Source organism: Lepisosteus platostomus, chromosome 5 (assembly GCF_059453375.1).
Source record: "Lepisosteus platostomus isolate fLepPlt1 chromosome 5, fLepPlt1.hap1, whole genome shotgun sequence".
NCBI classification, from domain to species: domain Eukaryota; kingdom Metazoa; phylum Chordata; class Actinopteri; order Semionotiformes; family Lepisosteidae; genus Lepisosteus; species Lepisosteus platostomus.
Genome location: NC_142615.1, coordinates 3973735 through 3989347, shown reverse-complemented (window position 1 = coordinate 3989347; position 15613 = coordinate 3973735). Strand labels below are relative to the sequence as shown.

Below are 15613 nucleotides of genomic sequence, written 5' to 3'. Positions count from 1 at the left end.
CTCGCAGGCTGCATTTCGGGGCTCCCGGGAGTCTCGCACACCGATCGGGCGTGACCTCAGTACGAGCCTGGGGAAGCTGGGTGCCCCCGGGGTCCCCGGGGGAGGGGTGAACCGGCCCAGGTCGGACGTGGAGCAGATCCGAAGCCCCCCCCACGCCGTCGCTCAGCAGTGGGGTCACGCCTCAGCCCGAGCAGCACGGTGGGGTCACCCCGTCCTCTCCTCGGGAGCCGGAGCCCCCCCTGTTCTGGTCACGCCTCTCCGTCTCTTCACTCTCTCCTCGTCTCAGGGCAAAGAAGGAGGAAGTCCCCAGAGAGCAGAGAGCAGAGGCCGGGGCTCTGCGCTCTTCTTCACCAGAAGGCTGCGGGTTCGAACTCCCCCCCCCAGGGACCGAGAGACTGCCGCTGTAACCTGAGAGCGAGGTACTGCACTTTCAGCTGCTCTAGGATAGTACCCAGCTGGGTAAGGGGGGGGGCAAATGGCGAGTCACTTTGGATAATAATAAGATCAAAATATTTAATCTATAATAATTGCTTTCACTTATATAGCGCTTTTCTGGACACTCCACTCAAAGCGCTTGACAGGTCATGGGGAATCCCCTCCACCACCACCAATGTGCAGCCCCCACCTGGATGATGCGACGGCAGCCATAGTGCGCCAGAACGCTCCCCACACAGCAGCTCTCAGTGGGGAGGAGATGTGTGTGTGTGTGGGTCTGTGTTTCTGTGTATGTATGTGGGGGGGTCTGTGTTTCTGTGTGTGTGTGGGGGGGATCTGTGTTTCTGTGTGTGTATGTGTGTGGGTCATCTGTGTTTCTGTGTGTGTTTCTGTGTGGGTCTGTGTTTCTGTGTGTGTGTGGGGGTCTGTGTTTCTGTGTGTGTGTGTGGGTCTGTGTTTCTGTGTGTGTGTGTGGGTCTGTGATTCTGTGTGTGGGTCTGTGTTTCTGTGTGTGTGTGTGGGTCTGTGTTTCTGTGTGTGTGGGTCTGTGTTTCTGTGTGTGTGTGTGGGTCTGTGTTTCTGTGTGTGTGGGTCTGTGATTCTGTGTGTGGGTCTGTGTTTCTGTGTGTGTGTGTGGGTCTGTGTTTCTGTGTGTGTGGGTCTGTGTTTCTGTGTGTGTGGGTCTGTGTTTCTGTGTGTGTGTCTGTGGGAGTGTGTGTGTCTGTGGGTCTGTGTTTCTGTGTGTGGGTCTGTGTTTCTGTGTGTGTCTGTGGGTCTGTGGGTCTGTGTTTCTGTGTGTGTGGGTCTGTGGGTCTGTGTTTCTGTGTGTGTGTCTGTGGGAGTGTGTGGGTCTGTGGGCCTGTGTTTCTGTGTGTGTCTGTGGGTCTGTGTTTCTGTGTGTGTGGGTCTGTGTTTCTGTGTGTGTGGGTCTGTGGGTCTGTGTTTCTGTGTGTGTGGGTCTGTGGGTCTGTGTTTCTGTGTGTGTGTCTGTGGGAGTGTGTGTGTCTGTGGGCCTGTGTTTCTGTGTGTGTCTGTGGGTCTGTGGGTCTGTGTTTCTGTGTGTGTGGGTCTGTGTTTCTGTGTGTGTGGGGGTCTGTGTTTCTGTGTGTGGGTGTGTGGGTCTGTGTTTCTGTGTGTGTGTCTGTGGGAGTGTGTGTGTCTGTGGGCCTGTGTTTCTGTGTGTGTGGCAAGAACCAGAGCGCAGGTGGTCAGGTTGCTCAAGCGCGCATAGGAAGCCAGCGAGGCGGGTGACAGAGCCCAGGAAGTGACAGGGCAGGGGGGGGAGACGTCAGCCCAGACCAGATCACTCCCAGGTCAGGGGGGGAACGCCCCCTCCCCAGCGCTCGGGGATCACGGCGACAGCTCGGAGGGCGGGCGCGCGGCGCCCCGGTCCGCCGGCCCGACGGGGGAGACTCTCGAACGGACTCTGCATGAGCTCTGGCGCCGGTGACGCAGCGCTCCCCTGTGCCGCCTGCCGGCTGGCGCTGCGCGTGTGTCGTGTCGTGAACGCTCTGAGCTCACGACTCGGAGCTCTGGCGCTGGCGAGATGCCGGTGGCGACGCGGCGCTTCCTGTCCCGTCTCTCTGGGGGGGCCGTGTTCGGCGTGAGACGCTGCAGTTGTAGGGTTATCTGGACTGGGGTCCCCAGGGCTAGAGCTGGGGACCCCTGAGCTGTCAGCCTCACTGGCCTGGGGTCTCCAGCACCAGGATTGGGGACCCCTGAGCTGTGAGACTCACTGGACTGGGGTCCCCTGAGCTATGAGACTCACTGCACTGGGGACCCCTGAGCTATGAGACTCACTGCACTGGGGGACCCCTGAGCTATAAGACTCACTGGACTGGGGACCCCTGAGCTATGAGACTCACTGCACTGGGGACCCCTGAGCTATGAGACTCACTGGACTGGGGACCCCTGAGCTGTAAGACTCACTGGACTGGGGACCCCTGAGCTATCAGACTCACTGGACTGGGGTCCCCTGAGCTATCAGACTCACTGGACTGGGGGGACCCCTGAGCTATCAGACTCACTGGACTGGGGACCCCTGAGCTATAAGACTCACTGGACTGGGGTCCCCAGAGATATAAGACTCACTGGACTGGGGACCCCTGAGCTGTAAGAGTCACTGGACTGGGGGACCCCTGAGCTATCAGACTCACTGGACTGGGGGACCCCTGAGCTATAAGACTCACTGGACTGGGGGACCCCTGAGCTATAAGACTCACTGGACTGGGGGACCCCTGAGCTATGAGACTCACTGGACTGGGGACCCCTGAGCTATAAGACTCACTGGACTGGGGACCCCTGAGATATAAGACTCACTGGACTGGGGGACCCCTGAGCTGTGAGACTCACTGGACTGGGGGACCCCTGAGCTGTGAGACTCACTGGACTGGGGGACCCCTGAGCTGTAAGACTCACTGCACTGGGGGACCCCTGAGCTATAAGACTCACTGGACTGGGGTCCCCTGAGCTATAAGACTCACTGGACTGGGGACCCCTGAGCTATAAGACTCACTGCACTGGGGGACCCCTGAGCTATAAGACTCACTGCACTGGGGGACCCCTGAGCTATAAGACTCACTGGACTGGGGACCCCTGAGCTATAAGACTCACTGGACTGGGGGGACCCCTGAGCTATAAGACTCACTGGACTGGGGGACCCCTGAGCTGTGAGACTCACTGGACTGGGGGACCCCTGAGCTGTGAGACTCACTGGACTGGGGGACCCCTGAGCTATAAGACTCACTGGACTGGGGGACCCCTGATCTATAAGACTCACTGGACTGGGGGACCCCTGAGCTGTGAGACTCACTGGACTGGGGACCCCTGAGCTGTAAGACTCACTGGACTGGGGACCCCTGAGCTGTAAGACTCACTGGACTGGGGTCCCCCAAGCTATAAGACTCACTGGACTGGGGGACCCCTGAGCTGTAAGACTCACTGGACTGGGGACCCCTGAGCTATAAGACTCACTTGACTGGGGGACCCCTGAGCTATGAGACTCTCGGGACAGGGGTCCCCAGCACCAGGATTGGGGACCCCTCACTGGGAAGCTGACCCCCCCGGGGGCGGCTGGGCCCCCGACAGCCGAGTGTGAAGTCCCGAACGGCCCCTCGATGAGGTCGGGTGGCGATGACGCAACGCTCTCCCGTCCCGCCTGCCGGCTGGCGCCGTCCTCAGGGCCAGACGCCGTCGGCGCGTCCGTTTTTCCAGGTCCCTCCCCCTGCCCGCCGGCCCAGGAAGCGATGGGCAGGCCCAGGAAACCGGCCGCCCTATAAAAAGAGCGGCGCCGGGACAGGGGCCCTCCCCGTACCCCTTCCCCCCGCGCCGGGAATCCGGGACGAGCCGTCATGCCGCGGGCCGCCGGGCTCTCCGTCGCCCTCTTCCTCCTGCTGCTCCTGCCCCCCCCGGGCAGCGACTCCGACAGCGAGGGTAAGTGGCCCCGGTCTCCGAGACCTGGGGGGGGGGGGACGGGGGGTTTGCTCGAGGGCTCAAGGTACAGGTGGGGGCTGTCCGTCCCTAGACCCCCCCCCCCCCCCCCAGATTGTGGAGAGACCGTCTCCCCCCTGTTAGTCTGGCCGCCGTGCGTGGCCGTCCCCCTAGGTGGGTTACTGACCTGGAGGGGTCGGTGTGTGTGTGTGTGTGTGTGTGTGTGTGTGTGTGTGTGTCTCCAGGGGTCTTTAAAGCAGGGCTGTCCAGTCCTGGTCCTGGAGGGGTCAGTGTGTGTGTGTGTGTCTGCAGAGTCTCCAGGGGTCTTTAAAGCAGGGCTGTCCAGTCCTGGTCCTGGAGGGGTCAGTGTGTGTGTGCAGAGTCTCCAGGGGTCTTTAAAGCAGGGCTGTCCAGTCCTGGTCCTGGAGGGGTCAGTGTGTGTTTGTGTGTGTGTCTGCAGAGTCTCCAGGGGTCTTTAAAGCAGGGCTGTCCAGTCCTGGTCCTGGAGGGGTCAGTGTGTGTGTGTGTGTGTGTGTGTGTCTGCAGAGTCTCCAGGGGTCTTTAAAGCAGGGCTGTCCAGTCCTGGTCCTGGAGGGGTCAGTGTGTGTTTGTGTGTGTGTCTGCAGAGTCTCCAGGGGTCTTTAAAGCAGGGCTGTCCAGTCCTGGTCCTGGAGGGGTCAGTGTGTGTGTGTCTGCAGAGTCTCCAGGGGTCTTTAAAGCAGGGCTGTCCAGTCCTGGTCCTGGAGGGCTCAGTGTGTGTGTGTGTCTGCAGAGTCTCCAGGGGTCTTTAAAGCAGGGCTGTCCAGTCCTGGTCCTGGAGGGGTCAGTGTGTGTGTGTCTGCAGAGTCTCCAGGGGTCTTTAAAGCAGGGCTGTCCAGTCCTGGTCCTGGAGGGGTCAGTGTGTGTGTGTCTGCAGAGTCTCCAGGGGTCTTTAAAGCAGGGCTGTCCAGTCCTGGTCCTGGAGGGGTCAGTGTGTGTGTGTCTGCAGAGTCTCCAGGGGTCTTTAAAGCCGGGCTGTCCAGGGCGTGCTGTAAAACGAGCCGTTTGGTTTCCGAGTGAAGCACCGCCCGAATCCGCAGTGTAAGGACAGTTGCAGGTTACAAAACCGCTGAAATGCAGGTTTGCAACACTTCCTCCCCGGTCTCTCCGCCGGTGCTGGATTCAGCGCGAGACGCACGAGCCCCCCTGTCAGGCGGTGATGCCACCCTCAGGGCCTTGCGCAAGGGGCAGGAGAGGAGGCGGCGCTGTGAGAGAGCGCAGAGCTCGGGGAGACTCGGTGAGAGCCGCCGTTGGGGGCTCTCTGCAGGCCCCACTTCCTGTACCCTGCCGTGTTGAGGCCCGGTGTCGGAGGATCGATGGGGAGTGACGACAACTTTGTTTCTTTCAGATAAGTCTGAGTGTCTGCAGAGTCTCCAGGGGTCTTTAAAGCAGGGCTGTCCAGTCCTGCTCCTGGAGGGGTCAGTGTGTGTGTGTGTGTCTGCAGAGTCTCCAGGGGTCTTTAAAGCAGGGCTGTCCAGTCCTGGTCCTGGAGGGGTCAGTGTGTGTGTGTGTGTCTGCAGAGTCTCCAGGGGTCTTTAAAGCAGGGCTGTCCAGTCTTGGTCCTGGAGGGGTCAGTGTGTGTGTGTCTGCAGAGTCTCCAGGGGTCTTTAAAGCAGGGCTGTCCAGTCCTGGTCCTGGAGGGGTCAGTGTGTGTGTGTGTCTGCAGAGTCTCCAGGGGTCTTTAAAGCAGGGCTGTCCAGTCCTGGTCCTGGAGGGGTCAGTGTGTGTGTGTGTGTCTGCAGAGTCTCCAGGAGTCTTTAAAGCAGGGCTGTCCAGTCCTGGTCCTGGAGGGCTCAGTGTGTGTGTGTGTGTCTGCAGAGTCTCCAGGAGTCTTTAAAGCAGGGCTGTCCAGTCCTGGTCCTGGAGGGGAGGGGGGCTGATGACCTAGCAGATCACTCTGTGACCGTGCGGAGTAGAGAGACAATATCAGAGCCTGTTCCTCATACAAGTAGCTGCACTCCCTGTCGAGCATCTGCAGCAGCTGACTCCTTTCGGTCTTGGCTGCATGTAGACAGCCGAATTTTGCGGAAGAAGAAATTGTGGCTCATGCAGAAAGATACTCAAGTCGTGAGAGAAATTAGATGCTGTGCGTTCAGCCCTGATTTTGGGGCCAATGTTTTCAAATGGCTGTAGTGACGATTGCTTTGTTTCTTTCATATGGCTCAGAAGAGGACCGCGAATCTTGCAGACGGCGATGTCAGGAAGGTAAAAACAGGTTTATTTTCACTTAATGCTTTGAACTTTCATAGACCAAGCCTAGAAGAACAGGTTTAGAAAATTGTCGTGGGGGTGTCGTTCAATGCAGAGGCTTGAATGAATCTCCTTCTCCTCTTTCAGTACTGTGTAAGACAGGGCTGTCCAGTCCAGTCCTGGAGGGGTCAGTGTGTGTGTGTGTCTGCAGAGTCTCCAGGGGTCTTTAAAGCAGGACTGTCCAGTCCTGGTCCTGGAGGGGTCAGTGTGTGTGTCTGCAGAGTCTCCAGGGGTCTTTAAAGCAGGGCTGTCCAGTCCTGGTCCTGGAGGGGTCAGTGTGTGTGTGTGTGTGTGTCTGCAGAGTCTCCAGGGGTCTTTAAAGCAGGGCTGTCCAGTCCTGGTCCTGGAGGGGTCAGTGTGTGTGTGTGTCTGCAGAGTCTCCAGGGGTCTTTAAAGCAGGGCTGTCCAGTCCAGTCCTGGAGGGGTCAGTGTGTGTGTGTGTCTGCAGAGTCTCCAGGGGTCTTTAAAGCAGGGCTGTCCAGTCCTGGTCCTGGAGGGGTCAGTGTGTGTGTGTGTCTGCAGAGTCTCCAGGGGTCTTTAAAGCAGGGCTGTCCAGTCCTGGTCCTGGAGGGGTCAGTGTGTGTGTGTGTCTGCAGAGTCTCCAGGTGTCTTTAAAGCAGGGCTGTCCAGTCCTGGTCCTGGAGAGGAGGAGGACTGATGGTCTAGCAGGTGTTATTAAAACCTGGGTCTGTGAAGGTTTACTCAGTGACGGTGCCGAGTACAGTGAGCACGGGGTAAGAGAGCAGAGCTCCTCGTCGCGGTGGCGGCCGTGCAGATCCTCTGAGGGCGAGGATCTCAGCCCAGTTTCCGGTGTGGCGCGAGGTTGCGATGGCGAGGGCGGCTGACACGAGCCCCGTTTCGCCTTCTTCTCCCAGGCAACAAGAAACACGATAAAAAATGCTGTGACAAGAAACACCGCTGTGGCTGCAAGACTACAACCACAGCTCCCAGCACGAGCGGAGCCGCCCCCAGCCCGACTCCAGGTGAGGTGACCTTCCGTTCATGAGTTATCCACAATGGGCTACACAGGGATCCATAGGCACTGCAGGGGGGTCAATCAGAGCTGGCCAACCATGAGTTATCCACAACGGGCTACACAGGGATCCATAGGCACTACAGGAGGGGTCAATCAGAGCTGGCCAACCATGAGTTATCCACAACGGGCTACACAGGGATCCATAGGCACTGCAGGAGGGGTCAATCAGAGCTGGCCAACCATGAGTTATCCACAACGAGCTACACAGGGATCCATAGGCACTGCAGGGGGGTCAATCAGAGCTGGCCAACCATGAGTTATCCACAGTGGGCTACACAGGGATCCATGGGCACTGCAGGAGGGGTCAATCAGAGCTGGCCAACCATGAGTTATCCACAACGAGCTACACAGGGATCCATAGGCACTGCAGGGGGGTCAATCAGAGCTGGCCAACCATGAGTTATCCACAACGAGCTACACAGGGATCCATAGGCACTGCAGGGGGGTCAATCAGAGCTGGCCAACCATGAGTTATCCACAACGAGCTACACAGGGATCCATAGGCACTGCAGGGGGGTCAATCAGAGCTGGCCAACCATGAGTTATCCACAACGAGCTACACAGGGATCCATAGGCACTGCAGGGGGGTCAATCAGAGCTGGCCAACCATGAGTTATCCACAACGGGCTACACAGGGATCCATAGGCACTGCAGGGGCGGTCAGTCGCAGCTGGCCAACCATGAGTTATCCACAACGAGCTACACAGGGATCCATAGGCACTGCAGGGGGGTCAATCAGAGCTGGCCAACCATGAGTTATCCACAATGAGCTACACAGGGATCCATAGGCACTACAGGAGGGGTCAATCAGAGCTGGCCAACCATGAGTTATCCACAACGGGCTACACAGGGATCCATAGGCACTGCAGGGGGGTCAATCAGAGCTGGCCAACCATGAGTTATCCACAACGGGCTACACAGGGATCCATAGGCACTGCAGGAGGGGTCAATCAGAGCTGGCCAACCATGAGTTATCCACAACGGGCTACACAGGGATCCATAGGCACTACAGGAGGGGTCAATCAGAGCTGGCCAACCATGAGTTATCCACAACGGGCTACACAGGGATCCATAGGCACTGCAGGGGGGTCAATCAGAGCTGGCCAACCATGAGTTATCCACAACGGGCTACACAGGGATCCATAGGCACTGCAGGGGGGTCAATCAGAGCTGGCCAACCATGAGTTATCCACAGCGGGCTACACAGGGATCCATAGGCACTGCAGGGGGGTCAATCAGAGCTGGCCAACCATGAGTTATCCACAACGAGCTACACAGGGATCCATAGGCACTGCAGGGGGGTCAATCAGAGCTGGCCAACCATGAGTTATCCACAACGAGCTACACAGGGATCCATAGGCACTGCAGGGGGGTCAATCAGAGCTGGCCAACCATGAGTTATCCACAACGAGCTACACAGGGATCCATAGGCACTGCAGGGGGGTCAGTCAGAGCTGGCCAACCATGAGTTATCCACAACGGGCTACACAGGGATCCATAGGCACTACAGGAGGGGTCAATCAGAGCTGGCCAACCATGAGTTATCCACAACGGGCTACACAGGGATCCATAGGCACTGCAGGGGGGTCAATCAGAGCTGGCCAACCATGAGTTATCCACAACGGGCTACACAGGGATCCATAGGCACTGCAGGGGGGTCAATCAGAGCTGGCCAACCATGAGTTATCCACAGCGGGCTACACAGGGATCCATAGGCACTGCAGGGGGGTCAATCAGAGCTGGCCAACCATGAGTTATCCACAACGAGCTACACAGGGATCCATAGGCACTGCAGGGGGGTCAATCAGAGCTGGCCAACCATGAGTTATCCACAACGAGCTACACAGGGATCCATAGGCACTGCAGGGGGGTCAATCAGAGCTGGCCAACCATGAGTTATCCACGACTAGAGATGCTGTAATGCATAGGCACTGCATGTACGCTGTGCTCTCAAGACAGCTGGATGAGAAGCTGGTATGGTTGAAGCCGATACCCTGGCTTCTCTCCAGACACAGCTGGGTGAGCTCCTCCAGTCAGGACAGGAGGCTCTTCTGTACACAGAGGGGTGGCGGGGGTGGGGAACAAGCCGCCCAGCCCTGTGGTTGAAGCCGATACCCTGGCTCCTCTCAGGACACAGCTGGGTGAGCTCCTCGTATAAGTTACCTACTAACCCCCAGACAGGCCGAAGGGCTTGCAGCCTTTCTGTAGTTCTCACCGTTGTCCATTAGGGCCGCTGCTCTCTGAAACAGAGCCCGAGTCTCCACCTTGTGGTGGAAAGTGGGATTGTGGGTTTTCCAGTCTCTCTTCACCGGTCGTCTGCTTGTTTTCAGCATCGGCTACGTGTTGCCCCGGCCCCTCCCTGTTCACAACCGGCAGTCACGGTGAGCACGGGTTCGAGCAGGTCCCGTCAGGGGAAGCTGTCCCGGTTCTTCAGAGTTCACGGCCGTAACCAGCAGGCGCCTGCCCTGTCGCCTGTGGACTACCCTGAACCTTAAAGTCATTACCCCTGCGTTACATCACACTCCACGCAAGGGTTTTTCCTTTCCAGAAATCCAGCAGACCTTAATTGAAAAATTCGAATCCGCCACCTCTGCACAGCGCTGACTTCAGTATGTTCTGCGGTTTCATCCATGAGGCTTTTTTTGTTTTTTGTTTGCAGAGTCCTACAGCATTTCATCCCGTGTACAACAACTGTTTTACGTTGTCTTGTGAAATAAGTACAGTGCTCTCTTTATATGAGGGGAAAAAAGTGTTCCTGCGCGCTAAGCAATGCCGAGAACAGCGTCGCAAGAAGGGGAGACACTGATCTACACAGAGGGGGGCGGGGGTGGGGAACAAGCCGCCCAGCCCCTGTGGTTGAAGCCGATACCCCGGCTCCTCTCCAGACACAGCTGGGTGAGCTCCTCCAGTCAGGACAGGGGGCTCTTCTGTACACAGAGGGGGGCGGGGGTGTGGAACAAGCTGCCCAGCCCTGTGGTTGAAGCCGATACCCCGGCTTCTCTCGGGACACAGCTGGGTGAGCTCCTCCAGTCAGGACAGGAGGCTCTTCTGTACACAGAGGGGGGTGGGGGTGGGGAACAAGCCGCCCAGCCCCTGTGGTTGAAGCCGATACCCCGGCTTCTCTCAGGACACAGCTGGGTGAGCTCCTCAGTTACCAGCTACCAAACATGGCTGGATCCACCAGATCGCGTCTTCTCGTTTGGATCTGTTTTCTTGATAAGTATCTACTGCCATTAAAAGTGAAAAACAGTTACCCAAAAAAAAAACGGTTTCTGGAGCTGAACATCCTTACCGGGAGCTGCACAGATAGTAAGACGAGGTCAATATAAATGCGTCTGTATAAGTACTGAGTCTCTGGAATATCAGTTTTGCCCTGCAGGACGTGTTGGTGTTTTGTAGGCTTCTGCAGAGTTTTATGCAGTGTATTTCTGACAAATGAAGTCAAGGTCTTCCTCATGTATGCTCAAACAAAGCCCCACGGGAACAGTTTTTCATCGATGTTGTTGTTTGCCAGTTGTTCGTAAATCAAGAGATCCAGGAAAAAAGGGCGTTTAGATTTTTCTCCTATAGTAGTGTGTTTTGGGGCTGCAAAAATGTCACTGATGATGTGACACGTTCTGAAACGCGGCGGCGATGTCACTTCCTGTCCCACTCCAGGGTCCCTGACCAGTGGAGCAGGCTCGGCTCCCGACAGTCCGCCATCCCGTGAGTATCGTGGAGTGGAGGAGCGGAGCCTTCGGGTCCGGGCTGGGGGGTCGGTCGTGACGTCTCACTGAACACTGTAGGGGTCCGGGAGGGGATGATAGTGTTAAGGGAACTGAGAGATATACAGTAGCTCCTTTCAGGCCTCACTGAACACAGGCTGTAGGGGTTCAGGAGGGGATAATGGTGTTGAGTTGACTGAGAGATATTGCTCCTTTCAGGCCTCACTGAACACTGTTGGGGTCAAGGAGGGGATAATAGTGTTGAGGGAACTGAGAGATATAGCTCCTTTCAGGCCTCAGTGAACGCAGGCTGTAGGGGTTCAGGAGGGGATAATGGTGTTGAGTTGACTGAGAGATATTGCTCCTTTCAGGCCTCACTGAACACTGTTGGGGTCCGGGAGGGGATGATAGTGTTGAGGGAACTGAGAGATATACAGTAGCTCCTTTCAGGCCTCACTGAACACTGTTGGGGTCAAGGAGGGGATAATGGTGTTGAGGTGACTGAGAGATATAGCTCCTTTCAGGCCTCACTGAACACTGTAGGGGTTCAGGAGGGGATAATGGTGTTGAGGTGACTGAGAGATATAGCTCCTTTCAGGCCTCAGTGAACACTGTAGGGGTCCGGGAGGGGATAATAGTGTTGAGGAAACTGAGATATACAGTAGCTCCTTTCAGGCCTCACTGAACACAGGCTGTAGGGGTTCAGGAGGGGATAATGGTGTTGAGTTGACTGATATGGTGTTGAGAGATATTGCTCCTTTCAGGCCTCACTGAACACTGTTGGGGTCAAGGAGGGGATGATAGTGTTGAGGGAACTGAGAGATATACAGTAGCTCCTTTCAGGCCTCACTGAACACTGTTGGGGTCAAGGAGGGGATAATGGTGTTGAGGTGACTGAGAGATATAGCTCCTTTCAGGCCTCACTGAACACTGTAGGGGTTCAGGAGGGGATAATGGTGTTGAGGTGACTGAGAGATATAGCTCCTTTCAGGCCTCAGTGAACACTGTAGGGGTTCAGGAGGGGATAATGGTGTTGAGGTGACTGAGAGATATAGCTCCTTTCAGGCCTCAGTGAACACTGTAGGGGATCAGGAGGGGATAATGGTGTTGAGGTGACTGAGAGATATAGCTCCTTTCAGGCCTCACTGAACACTGTAGGGGTTCAGGAGGGGATAATGGTGTTGAGGTGACTGAGAGATATAGCTCCTTTCAGGCCTCAGTGAACACTGTAGGGGATCAGGAGGGGATAACAGTGTTGAGGGAACTGGGAGATATCTCTGCCCGTAAGCTCAGCGAAGGCCGAGCCGCCCGGCGCCGTGCCGTGTTACAGGGCGCTCAGGGTGCACTGCGCTGTTCCCGCAGGGAGGGCGGCGATCTCCGCCTCGCTGGGGACCGGCGTGCTGCTGCTGCTCCTCCTGGCTCTGCTGGGGGCGCTGTGGCACCGGAGGAGGACCCGCGAGAAAGGTTAGCCGCGCTCCCGTCTGGTCTCTGCCCCTCTCCCGATGAGGAGGGGGTCCTGTGTGTGACTGGCAGCGTCCACCGTCAGTGGTGAGCCTGTGTGGTGATGATGATGATGATGATGAGGTCCTGTGTGTGCCTGGCAGCGTCCACCGTCAGTGGTGAGCCTGTGTGGTGAGGATGAGGATGATGATGAGGTCTCTTGTGTGCCTGCCAGCGTCGACCGTCAGTGGTGAGCCTGTGTGGTGAGGATGAGGATGATGATGAGGTCTCTTGTGTGCCTGCCAGCGTCGACCGTCAGTGGTGAGCCTGTGTGATGATGATGATGATGATGAGGTCTTGTGTGTGCCTGCCAGCGTCGACCGTGAGTAGTGAACCTGTGTGGTGAGGATGATGATGATGAGGTCTTGTGTGCCTGCCAGTGTCGACCGTCAGTGGTGAGCCTGTGTGGTGAGGATGATGATGACGATGATGATGAGGTCTTGTGTGTGCCTGCCAGCGTCGACCGTCAGTGGTGAGCCTGTGTGATGATGATGACGATGATGATGAGGTCTTGTGTGTGCCTGCCAGCGTCGACCGTCAGTGGTGAGCCTGTGTGATGATGATGATGATGATGAGGTCTTGTGTGTGCCTGCCAGCGTCGACCGTCAGTGGTGAGCCTGTGTGATGATGATGATGATGATGAGGTCTTGTGTGTGCCTGCCAGCGTCGACCGTCAGTGGTGAGCCTGTGTGATGATGATGATGATGATGAGGTCTTGTGTGTGACTGCCAGCGTCCACCGTCAGTGGTGAGCCTGTGTGGTGAGGATGAGGATGATGATGAGGTCTTGTGTGTGCCTGCCAGCGTCGACCGTCAGTGGTGAGCCTGTGTGATGATGATGATGATGATGATGATGTCTTGTGTGTGCCTGCCAGCGTCGACCGTCAGTAGCGAACCTGTGTGGTGAGGATGAGGATGCTGATGAAGTCTTGTTCGTTCTTAACCAGAGTCGGCTGTCCGTATCGAACCCGGTTACGTCCTGGCCCAGGCCCCGCAGCAGGTGGCAGGAACAGGTGAGCACACACACACACACACACACACACACACACACACACTGGCTGGCGCCGACCCCTCTGACCTCTCCTCGTCCTTCGCCGCTCGCAGGGCGGCAGGCCAGACCCGAGCACCTGTATGAAGAAGTCGGGGATCCCGGGTCCGGAGGCGTCCGCGAGCAGAGCGCAGGTGTGGTCGGATGAACGGATGTTCGCAGCCTGCAGGGCCCGGTTATAGTAGTAACTGTAATAACAACAGTAATAATAATGACCGCAGTGATGGCATCAGTGCATAGTAATACATGTAATAACAACAGTACTAGCAGCAATAATGATAGTAATAAGCACAGTTATAACAACAGCGATAGTAATAACTAATAATAGTTCTAGCAGCAATAATGATAGTAATAAACACAGTTATAACAACAGCGATAGTAATAACTAATAATAGTTCTAGCAGTTATAATGATAGTAATAAGCACAGTTATAACAACAGCGATAGTAATAACTGTAATAATAGTTCTAGCAGTAATAATGATAGTAATAAACACAGTTATAACAACAGTGATAGTAAGAACTGTAATAACAGTAACTAGCAGCAATAATGATAGTAACAAACACAGTAATAACAACAGTGAAAGTAATAACTAATAACAGCACCAGCACCGATAATAATAAAGACCACAGTAATAGCATCTGTGATAGTAATACATGTAATAACAACAGTACTAGCAGCAGTAATGATAATAATAAACAAAGTTATAACAACAGCGATAGTAATAACGGTAATAACAACAGTACTAGCAGCAATAACGATTGTAATAAACACTTATAACAACAGGGGTTGTAATAACAAGCGTTATAATAGTAATTAAAACTGTAGTAACAGTAGTAATAAAGCGGATGGTAACCATGGCGGATGTCTTCTCTGTCGCTGCTAGACCCGGTGGCCAGGATCGGATCGGAATATGCTCTGGCCCAGGCCCCGAAGATCCCGGCACCGGGTGGGAACTGACTCTTTCCCTGTGCCCGGCTGTGCGGAGCTCTCCTCGCCGGGGAGGAATGGGGTCTTGGGGAGACTCCGGAGAGGGAGTGGGCAGCCGAGGTGGGACTGTGCGAGCGGAGACACGCATGCATGTACACAGGCGACCTGCTGAGGCCTTTCAGTGTGTGTGTGTGTGGGTGTGTGGGTGTGGGTGTGTGTTCTGTGATGGACTGGTTACCTGTCCACTGGTGTCCTGTCCAGGGTGTGTGTGTGTGTCCTGTGATGGACTGGTGTCCTGTCCAGGGTGTGTGTGTGTGTCCTGTGATGGACTGGTGTCCTGTCCAGTGTGTGTGTGTGTCTGTGTGTGCAGGTGTCGTGTCAGCTGTTGTGTCTGAACAGCTGTTTCAGGAAGGCCCTCCGCGTGTCAAAATAAAATTGTGAGACGGTTTTCTGTTTGATGTCATCACCCTCTGTGTACAGAAGAGCCTCCTGTCCTGACTGGAGGAGCTCACCCAGCTGTGTCTGGAGAGAAGCCGGGGTATCGGCTTCAACCACAGGGCTGGGCAGCCTGTTCCACACCCCCGCCCCCCTCTGTGTACAGTAGAGCCTCCTGTCCTGACTGGAGGAGCTCACCCAGCTGTGTCTGGAGAGGAGCAAAAAATTGCTTATTAATATCAGGACAAACTATAGCTTCGTCAGCTAGCCTTCTGCGCTAAACCTATATGTTTTTCAAAGTTGTCCATTTTGTATGCAGTCTTTAGGTTAACGATTAAGGTGATTCTGAGTGCTACAGCTCACCTGTTTTGTTTCTGTTTCATGTCCTGAATTGTGCTAATATATGATTGTAAGTGACTGTGATTTTTCAGGCTCTGTAACAGTAATTTCTTGACTTCACGGTAATGACAGTAACAGAAGTTACTCCAATTCTGGATTCTGAATTTTTATAACCTCCGTTTTCTGTCAAAATAAAATTGTGAGGTGGTTTTCTGTTTGATGTCATCACCCTCTGTGTACAGTAGAGCCTCCTGTCCTGACTGGAGGAGCTCACCCAGCTGTGTCTGGAGAGAAGCCGGGGTATCGGCTTCAACCACAGGGCTGGGCAGCCTGTTCCCCACCCCCACCACTCTCTGTGTACAGAAGAGCCTCCTGTCCTGACTGGAGGAGCTCACCCAGCTGTGTCTGGAGAGAAGCCAGGGTATCGGCTTCAGCAACCCTGCTGGGCAGCCTGTTCCCCACCCCAACCA

General features: G+C 55.7%; 1 protein-coding gene across 6 annotated transcripts; it reads left to right on the top strand.

Moving 5' to 3' along the window:
- The first annotated feature begins 3367 nt into the window (after nucleotides 1–3367).
- Nucleotides 3368–15358, top strand: LOC148662559 (uncharacterized). 6 transcript variants are annotated; one of them, XM_088631259.1, is made up of 9 exons: nucleotides 3723–3867; nucleotides 6070–6108; nucleotides 7029–7136; nucleotides 9520–9570; nucleotides 10847–10894; nucleotides 12256–12357; nucleotides 13340–13405; nucleotides 13497–13574; nucleotides 14326–14533. In XM_088631259.1, exons 1-9 carry the CDS (start codon nucleotides 3786–3788, stop codon nucleotides 14397–14399), a joined length of 648 nt encoding a protein of 215 aa, XP_088487385.1. In that variant the 5' UTR covers nucleotides 3723–3785; the 3' UTR covers nucleotides 14400–14533. The 6 variants fall into 6 exon arrangements, 5 of the variants coding, with proteins under 5 accessions (XP_088487384.1, XP_088487385.1, XP_088487386.1 ...); XM_088631258.1 differs by lacking the exon at nucleotides 10847–10894 and having other exon boundaries at nucleotides 3401–3867; nucleotides 13268–13405; nucleotides 14326–15358; XM_088631260.1 differs by lacking the exon at nucleotides 10847–10894.
- The last annotated feature ends 255 nt before the right edge of the window (nucleotides 15359–15613 follow it).